Here is a 9,511-nt window from a genome sequence, read left to right on the forward strand (position 1 = left end):
GCACCTCTCCCCTCCCAGCAAGCTGACCGGGACTGGTACATGATGGATGAGGGCTACGACGAGTTTCACAACCCCTTGGCCTACTCTTCTGAGGAGTACGTGAAGAAGCGGGAGCAGCACTTGCACAAGCAGAGGCAGAAGCGCATCTCAGCACAGCGGCGGCAGATCAATGAGGTAGGGGCGAGATGTGGAGTCATCTGCTCTGAACGTGTCGGTTTTGCTGCCCCTTGAGAGATCCGCTTGCTGGAAGCGCAGGCTGAGCCCTTGCTCCCAGGCAGAGAAGGACAGTCTGTGCCCTGGTTGAGACTGAACAAGGGCTCACAGGGAGACTATTGTTAAGTTCCTCTGGAAAGCGCAGCCCTGCATCTCCTGGTTGGGGCAGAATTCGCAGTCAGAGTGAGTGCGGTGGATCACAGTGTCCGGGGCAGCAGGAACGCAGAGGGCTATGTTCCTGCGGTTCTCGGGTATTAGTTACGTTACTAGGGTTGTCGACTGTTGGTCCAGTGGACGCTGGGGGCTGCTGCCCTCAGCACGTGAGCAGGATTATATTCAGGCTTCCCAGCATATTCTGAGTATGGCAGGGGCCTTGTGGACAATGTCTGTCCTGCATTTCCTTGGAGACAGTCCTGTTGACCATGTGCTTCTTATAGCCAGTCTGTGTTTCCTGTACCCTGCTGCTTCCGGTTATTGTTTTTTCTCTAGTGCGTACTTTCAGGCTCCCTATGCTGGAACCATCAGTTTCATCCTATTGTCAGTGTGGGGCCCAGGCTTGAGCTCAATGTTCTGGTGTGATCTCTTGGGCTTTCTGTGGGGCTTCTGTGTATTTTCTGATATGTTGTCTCCTGCAGGATAACGAGCGCTGGGAGACAAATCGTATGCTGACCAGTGGTGTGGTTCATCGGATTGAAGTGGATGAAGATTTTGAGGAGGATAACTCTGCTAAAGTGCATCTGTTGGTGCACAACCTGGTGCCCCCTTTCCTAGATGGAAGGATTGTCTTCACCAAGCAGGTAGAGACTGTGGCTGAAGGCGCTGAAGGCACTGATGGCAGGGAGCCCCGCAAGTGTGAGCTCTCTGTACTGAAGCAATATCTCTTTCGTCTAGCCAGAGCCAGTCATCCCTGTCAAGGATGCCACCTCAGATTTGGCCATCATAGCCCGGAAAGGCAGCCAATTGGTGCGCAAGCACAGGGAGCAAAAGGAGCGTAAGAGGGTATGCTGTGACCTTTTGGCTTACTATCCTGCTGCACTTGTGTTATGTAGTGCCTCACAGCCTTTGTTTGGACTTTGCAGAATACAGGCTTTGGTGGTAATGATGATAAGGAGCTCATGTTTTTATGACCTGAAGTATCTTGGGAGCACAGTTCATTGCATTGTCTCATAAGCAGCTGCTGTGATGTGATTTCCTCAGGCACTGCCTGGGACATGAATCACTGTGCACTTGTGCAGAGGAGTCTGATCCAAAGGATGTTTGGATCATGGGAGAAGAGAGCAGGTGGAAGAATGCAAGGTAGTTTAGGGACAGTCAGCACTCATTATGGTGGCAGGATATATCTTGTCATGTTTCAGCAAAAGACTTGTAAGGAGGAGGATGCGGTAAGGTAGCATACTATTTTTTGGGGGTGTTTTCTAGGGATTTTCTCTAAAGCTTATGTAATAGCTGTGGGGAAAGCACAGATGTGTTCCTTGTAAATTGAAACTGAGCTGGATTTGAGCTACATAAACTATGAGTGCAATGGAGCTGGAAGCTAAACATATCAGAGGCGAGAGCAAACAGGAAGGTGGGAGAGAGGCCTGTGAGTACCTACGAAGAGCAGGAAGATTATCTCTGGTTCAGATTTGTGTATGTTTAAGTTTAAATTTAATGGAAGGGTCAGCAGCTGGAACCATTTTCTTTGGAGTTGGTTGGTCATCCTGTACCTGAAGTCTCTGTATCCGGTGTCTAAAAGCTCTGCTCCGGTTCACTTGGAAGAGGGGGACTTGATGCAGGAATGGCGTGTGCATTCTGCATTGTAGCATTGGGGAATTGTACGGCTAATATGTTTTCTTATGAGTAGGATTGAAGAAGAATGATTTGTCAGTGCTTGCTGAGGCGAAGTTATGGTGTTCTCTGTCCTTCCAGGCTCAGCATAAGCACTGGGAGCTGGCAGGCACAAAACTCGGAGACATTATGGGGATTAAGAAAGAGGAGGAGAAGGACGAGATGGTGACAGAAGATGGCAAAGTGGATTACAGGTATGAGCTTGCTTTGAATTACACCTGCTCAGCCGGTAACAGGGGCTGTAGGCTTAGCAAAGTGTGTGGAGAGGCAGTTTCAGGACTTCTGGTGTTTCCTTAGGACTGAGCAGAAGTTTGCTGAACATATGAAAGAAAAAAGTGAAGCCAGCAGTGAGTTCGCCAAGAAGAAATCAATCCTGGAGCAGAGACAATATCTGCCCATCTTTGCTGTGCAGCAGGAGCTGCTCTCCATCCTCCGGTATGGCTGCTAGGGAGCTGGTCATAGGCATCCCCAGGGCATTGGCCTACATCTCAGGAACCAAAGTGAGAAATTCTCCTAGATACATGGCTCGTTTGGAAGCTGTACCCTCAGGAAACAAAGCCCATTGCTTTGTGTGGTTGGTGGCAGCCCTCCTGCCCCAGCAGGATGATGCTTGGGTGGCCAGCCAGGGCTGTGACTGCAAAAGCCCTTCTTTGTGGTGTGTGAAGAAATACTTTTTCCCTTTCTTCAGAGATAACAGCATTGTGATTGTGGTGGGGGAGACGGGGAGTGGGAAGACGACTCAGCTGACACAGTACCTCCATGAGGATGGCTACACAGATTATGGCATGATTGGCTGCACCCAGCCCCGCAGAGTGGCAGCCATGTCAGTTGCCAAGCGGGTCAGTGAAGAGATGGGAGTGCGTCTGGGGGAGGAGGTGAGTCTGGCAGTGAGTGCAGGGGTGCAGCCTGATGACAGTGAGTGCATGGGGCTGTTGGAAAACTTGCTGGTATCTCTGCTCTCCCAGGTGGGCTATGCCATCCGCTTTGAGGACTGCACATCCGAGAACACAGTGATCAAATACATGACAGATGGGATCCTTCTTCGTGAGTCACTGCGAGAGGCTGACCTGGACAACTACAGCGCTATCATCATGGATGAAGCACATGAACGCTCACTGAATACTGATGTGCTCTTTGGCCTGCTTCGGGAGGTGTGTGTGAGCCTGGATTAGAGGACAGCAGCACAGGACACGTGAGCTGATCTTAAAGTGGAGTATTGACAGGGACAGCCCTTCTCTACTATGTCTGGGAGAGGGAAGCAGAGCTGCCACGTCTCTGTCTGCACTTGCTGCTCCAACATCCTGGTCACTGGTTCTGGGGGGTTAAATCTCTGCTAGTGCCTAAGTGCTGCCAGAGGCTTGCTGGCTAACTGTCAGAAACTGTAGGTACAGAGACCTTTGCTGGCTTAAGTCTTCCTGGACCAAGGTCTGTGGATCTTTTAAATGCATAGATCATATAGCATCTGTGTTCCCTGGCATTTGTGGCCAGTGCCCCTAGAGTACAGCAGAAGCTCTATCTTGTGCTGTTGTCTCAGTAATAATGGAAGCAGCCTGCAGCCATGCACAAATGCCCCTTCCTTATTGTTCATCTGCTTCCTAGGTGGTGGCCCGACGCTCGGATCTGAAGCTTGTTGTCACGTCAGCCACCATGGATGCAGATAAATTTGCCTCCTTCTTTGGAAATGTTCCTATTTTCCACATTCCTGGGCGCACTTTCCCTGTTGATATTCTTTTCAGCAAGGTATGGTCAATGTTGCAGTGGGAAGTTCTGTTGTGACAGGAGAGGGTTGTGACTAGGATGTACTGTACTCGGGGGGGGGGGGGGGGAGGACCACCCTCTGACGATCACATCTGAGGAAAACAGACAGGAGTAGCCGTGCTAATGATGCAGTCTTGCACACAGAACGGGGCAGGTGAGATTATTGGCATCTATAACCTGGGCTGTGCCTTTCAGACCCCACAAGAGGATTATGTGGAGGCTGCAGTGAAACAAGCCTTGCAGGTCCATTTGTCTGGTGCTCCTGGAGACATCCTCGTCTTCATGCCTGGCCAGGAGGACATAGAGGTGAGGTGGAAGGGCAGGCACTGTCCTACCTCCTTGTTGTTTTAATCTGATGTTTACATCCCTCTTGGTGTCTAGGTGACTTCGGAGCAGATTGTGGAGCACCTTGAGGAGCTGGAAAAGGCACCTGCTCTTGCTGTACTGCCTATCTATTCTCAGCTACCATCAGACTTGCAGGCCAAGATCTTCCAGAAGGTGCTGTTGTGTGCTGTGTGATAGGAGTGGGGACAGGGAAAACTAGTGCAGGGAAGACTATTGAGCATGAATGAAATGTGCAGACATGCCTTTTGTATTGCATGTAGAGGGCAAGAGAAAGCATGTGCCCCCCTCAACTTCCCAAGAGTCACCCCTGTCCTTCTGGGTTCTGTATTGCTGCTCTGCACTCTCCCTCAGTGGTGCAGAGGCCCTTGCCCAGGGATTTGACTGATGTGTAGTATGCTTGCAGGCTCCGGATGGGGTCAGGAAGTGCATTGTTGCCACTAACATTGCAGAGACCTCGCTGACAGTGGATGGCATCATGTTTGTGATTGACTCTGGCTACTGCAAGTTGAAGGTAATCCAAGACTTCCTGTACTGTTTATGTCTGTGATCTCTGGGGTTGGGTTGAGGGAGTTCTGTGGTAGTGTCCCAGTCTTCTGCTTACTTTGGTCTCTTCCTTCTTGTGCCCTGCAGGTTTTCAACCCCCGTATAGGCATGGATGCACTGCAGATCTACCCCATCAGTCAAGCCAATGCCAATCAGAGGGCAGGCCGAGCTGGCCGAACAGGCCCAGGCCACTGCTTCAGGTAAGCATGTCACCGGTGTTCCTGTTTCTGTTGTATCTGCAGCTTGGCATCAGGTTATGTGTAATTTTTTTCCTCACTGTTCTGTTCATTGTCTTGAACTTCTGGGGCAATGAGGGCAGTAGGCAGACCTTGAGGCCTTCTCTTTTGGACCCAGTGCCTCTGCAGAGGGAGAAAGGGATATGCTCCAGTTTCTTCCCGTGCCCATCCTCACTTGTGGTTGTTCCACCCTTGATGCTGTCAGAATAACAGCCAACCCAAAGGCAGCTTTTGCAAGGCTTTGCTTTGAGACTGGTCTGCGCCCAGGGAAGGACTGTGCTTGAGAGGGGTGTACGCTGTACTGCAGCCCAAGCACCCTCATGTGCTGGGGAGGCCATGCTTTGGCCAGGGTAGAGGTTCCTCCCTGGGGTCCTGCTGGCCTGCCTGGCTGAGTGCAGAGTTGCTGCCCCGTGCCGTGCCTGGCTGGGTTGGGCAATGGCTGGTGAGTCAGTAAGGAACACTGTGGCCTGACAGTGAAGAGCATGTTCTTGGGATCTGTTCCCCAGGCTCTACACCCAGAGTGCCTACAAGAACGAGCTGCTGACAACCACAGTACCCGAGATCCAGCGCACCAACCTTGCCAATGTAGTGCTTTTGCTCAAGTCCCTGGGTGTGCAGGACCTGCTGCAGTTCCACTTCATGGATCCTCCCCCCGAGGACAACATGCTGAACTCCATGTACCAGCTGTGGATCCTGGGGGCCCTGGATAACACAGGTACTGGCTGCTGGGGCAAGCTGTCAGCCCATGGGACTGGGGCCTGCCCAGCTGCTGATCCCTGTGCTGTTCCTACAGGTGGTCTGACCTCAACAGGACGTCTCATGGTGGAGTTCCCACTGGATCCTGCACTCTCCAAAATGCTTATTGTCTCATGTGACATGGGTTGCAGCTCTGAGATCTTGCTCATTGTCTCCATGTTGTCTGTGCCTGCCATCTTTTATCGGCCTAAGGTACCTGTTTGCTCTTTCAGCGGTTTGAGGCCTTCCCCTGCCCTTTGACTAACCTGTGTTCTTTGCTCACCCTTCAGGGCCGAGAGGAGGAGAGTGACCAAGTGCGGGAGAAATTTGCTGTTCCAGAGAGTGATCACTTGACTTACCTGAATGTTTACCTGCAGTGGAAGAACAACAGCTATTCTACGCTGTGGTGCAACCAGCACTTCATCCATGCCAAGGCCATGCGGAAGGTGAGGATGTGGCAATGAGGGTAGGGGAGGGAGCCTGATGCAGGAGAGAGATCCTACTGCCACACATCTTTGCAGGTGCGGGAGGTGCGTGCCCAGCTCAAGGACATTATGGTGCAGCAGCGGATGAGCCTAGCATCCTGTGGTACTGACTGGGATGTTGTCAGGAAGTGCATCTGTGCTGCGTATTTTCATCAAGCTGCAAAGCTGAAGGTGAGAGGCATCTGTGCTAGTCTGGGGGCTGAGAGGCCCCATCTGGGAACAGGTGCGCTAACCACACTTCTTTTTGCAGGGCATTGGGGAGTATGTGAACATCCGCACAGGCATGCCCTGCCACCTGCACCCCACAAGCTCCCTGTTTGGCATGGGCTACACACCAGACTACATTGTGTATCATGAGTTGGTCATGACCACCAAGGTGAGCTTGAGCTGAGGGCTAGAAAGAAGGGTGAGGAGTGCTCTGAGGGAGATGGGAGGGCTTTGCTCTTATACTAGGATCTATCAGAAGGGCAGTTCTCAGCCTTTCTCATCTATAGCAATTAGGCATGTCTGTGTCATCTGCAGAGTCCCGTTTGTCCCTTTCCCAATATTTTTTCCTGGCCTATGTGGGACATGTTTGAACCTCTTTGCAGTCTCACCAAGCCCAGCCCATAGCAGCTTCTGAGGCCAGGAGGAATTGTCTAGAAGGGGTGTAGTATCAGCCTGAGAAGTGCCATCAGCAAGTGGGGGAGGGAGGGAGCTGCCATGGCTGTGGAAATGGTGCCCAGGCCCTGGCAGTGCCATCCTGCTACCCTGGTCTTTCCTTCTGTCCCTGCAGGAATATATGCAGTGCGTCACTGCTGTGGATGGAGAGTGGCTGGCAGAGCTGGGCCCCATGTTCTACAGTATTAAACATGCTGGCAAGTCACGCCAGGTGAGTCTCCTGTCCAGGATGAGCTGGCAGACAGCAGGCCCACTGCATGCTGTTCTAGTGCAGTGTATGTGTGTGTTTTGACATGGAGGGTGCAGGCCTGTTGGCCTGCAGAGAGTCTGTTGCTGGCCAGCCCTCTGCATGTCCCTGACCTGCTGCTGCCTTGCTCCAGGAGAACCGCCGCCGTGCCAAAGAGGAGGTGTCTGCTATGGAGGAAGAGATGGCTCTGGCTGAGGAGCAGCTGCGTGCCCGCCGGGAGGAGCAGGAGCGCCGTAACCCACTGGGCAGTGCAAGGTAGCTGCTGGCCCTGCCTGGCCATGGGTTGCCTGCGTAAGAGCAGGAGTAGTGAGCTGAGTGGAGAATCCCAGTTTCCCCATGGGTGTTCTGGTGCAGGGAAAGTTTGCATATTCCGCTAATCACCCTTGTCCTCTCCTGGCAGATCTACTAAAATCTACACCCCTGGGCGGAAGGAGCAGGGGGAGCCCCTGACGCCACGACGCACCCCAGCCCGCTTTGGCCTCTAAGAAGGCAGTGCCTGTTGCTTTGAGGCTTAAAGACTTCCAGGAGCAGCTGAGTCTTAGGGGTGCCCCGCTCCTCTGATCACTGTACTCTGTGAGGTGCTCAACAGCTTGTGGCCCAGAAGGCTTTGGTGCTTGGCACTAATTTTGCTACAGAACAGAAATAATTTTATTTGTTTAAAGGTTGTCAGTCTAATCTTTGTTTTGTTTTGCACTGCTTCTTGTCTTGGAGATGAGTGTTGGGTGGAGGCAGCCCTGGTGCTGTCAAGTTGTTGCTCCGTAGAGCCTGGGATAAGGCACAGAATTGCACTGACCTATAGGGCAAAGACAACCTGTCCCTGGCCCATACTAGTGCAAAGGCAGTTCTCCCACAAGCCGTGCCCTGGGCAGGCAGCTGGCACCCAGCTGTCTCTGTACACAGAAGACCATAGGCCCAGCCCTGTTTCAGGCTGGGCTGTGCCAAGGATTGTGCTCACCTTCAGCTGCTCACACGTGTGGTGCTGCTTGTGTGTTCTGACTGTGAAGTACATGTTTACCTCCTGCATCCTGCCCAGTGTGTCTTGAAGATGTCTGGAGGAAAGGCAGGGGAGATGAGGTGATGCAGTGGTGCAGAGACAATCCTGGTCTGCTGGCCTTGCAGGAGCTTGGATACTCCAGCAATTGTCCATCTGTCCCCTCCACCCGTGCTGGCAGCATGAACTGCTGTGCGGGAAGAGCTCAGCCCCACTCCCCGTGTTCACCACTTACTCCTTTTTGCCTGTCAGCTCTGTGGTCTGCTTGATTTGCTGTTTGATCTTGTGCCCTAGTTTCTCATTTGACTGCCTAAAAACAAGGCGTGAGCTGAGTGAGCTGGTGTGAGGAGAAGGCAGCCTCCTGCCCCGCTCTGCTCCGGTAAGACTTCTCACTCACGTCTGCTCCTTCACACACTGGCTGATGTTGACGAGCACCAGCTCTGTCTCCTTCCCTGGCTTGCTGCTGTCAGAGCATGCCAGAGCGCAGGAAGAGCGCAGGGTTTTCACCTGGAAAGAATGACAACCGCCCCCCACATGCTATGTGTGAACCAGCATGTGACTGCTCTTCCCAGCCTCTATGAGCCCAGGATTGAAGGCAGTTGGAGAAAACCAGGCTGTGCTGGGGTAGCAGCCTTTGGGGCTGAGCAGAGGGTCTGAAGATGCCAGGCCCTTGGGAGAGCTGCTCTGGAGAAGCTTGGCACTACTGGCTGTGAACTTCTGTCATAACATGGTAGTTCCGTGCTGAAGGGCTTCTTTCTAGCAACGGAGCAAAGTGGGCTAGGTTAAGGAGAACAAGATGTTCAGCCCTGCTGCTGCCAGACCCACAGCCTCCTTCCTTGGTGGCCTGGGATCTACAGTATGCTGTCCCCTTTCCTGTCCTCTCCACCCCTCCTCTGCCTGTGGGCCACGATCTGTTGTTCCCTGGTGCTATAGGCCCAGCCTGCTGGGCTGTGGTGCTGCCTGTTTCTATCCTGCACCTGCTCCATGGCCTTGCTGAGCTCTTGCTTGAGGAAAGCCAGCTCCACCTTGCAAACAACCAGCTCCTCGCATAGCCAGAGCTCGCTCGCTGTCGTGGTGTAGCTGCTGCCAGTGTTGGGCTCGGCTGCTCAGCTCCTGCAGCCTCTATGCCAGTGGCACAGAGCAGCAGTGAGAGAGACACAAGCTGAGCACACACTCCCGGTGCTCTGTGGGAAGGCTTGGGACATGCTTGCCTCTTGTTTGGTCTGCTCCTGGGACCTCTGCAGCTTCCTCAGCTCCCAGTGGAGCTGCTGCCTCTGTTCCCAGTAGGCTGCAATCTCCTCCTCCTGCTTGGCTTTCTCTTGCTGCGTTTGGGCCAGCTCTGCCTGCAGGCTGGCCATGTTCCGTGCCTGCATGCAAAGTTATGGGGCAGGGAGGGTGGCTGGCCACGCTGTGGGCAGGCTGGGGATCCCCTCAGAGGCTACTGCTGCCTAGAAGCAGGAAAGGGGTCTGG

General features: G+C 53.2%; 1 protein-coding gene across 1 annotated transcript; it reads left to right on the forward strand.

The window, feature by feature from the left end:
- Nucleotides 1–18: 18 nt before the first annotated feature.
- On the forward strand, nt 19–7,706 carry DHX38 (DEAH (Asp-Glu-Ala-His) box polypeptide 38; the record flags this gene model as incomplete). Its single annotated transcript, XM_009698839.1, has 20 exons — nt 19–174; nt 849–1,010; nt 1,105–1,212; nt 2,122–2,234; nt 2,338–2,475; nt 2,729–2,915; nt 3,006–3,191; nt 3,640–3,780; nt 3,994–4,104; nt 4,180–4,296; nt 4,547–4,654; nt 4,774–4,886; nt 5,429–5,637; nt 5,716–5,870; nt 5,948–6,103; nt 6,179–6,313; nt 6,393–6,518; nt 6,918–7,013; nt 7,183–7,304; nt 7,450–7,706. Coding segments are annotated over 20 exons (2,724 nt in total), but the record flags the coding sequence as incomplete, so codon positions are not given.
- Between the last annotated feature and the right edge of the window lie 1,805 nt (nt 7,707–9,511).

The sequence above is a fragment of the Cariama cristata genome, unplaced genomic scaffold (genome assembly GCF_000690535.1).
Source record: "Cariama cristata isolate BGI_N322 unplaced genomic scaffold, ASM69053v1 scaffold36134, whole genome shotgun sequence".
Taxonomy (NCBI): Eukaryota; Metazoa; Chordata; class Aves; order Cariamiformes; family Cariamidae; genus Cariama; species Cariama cristata.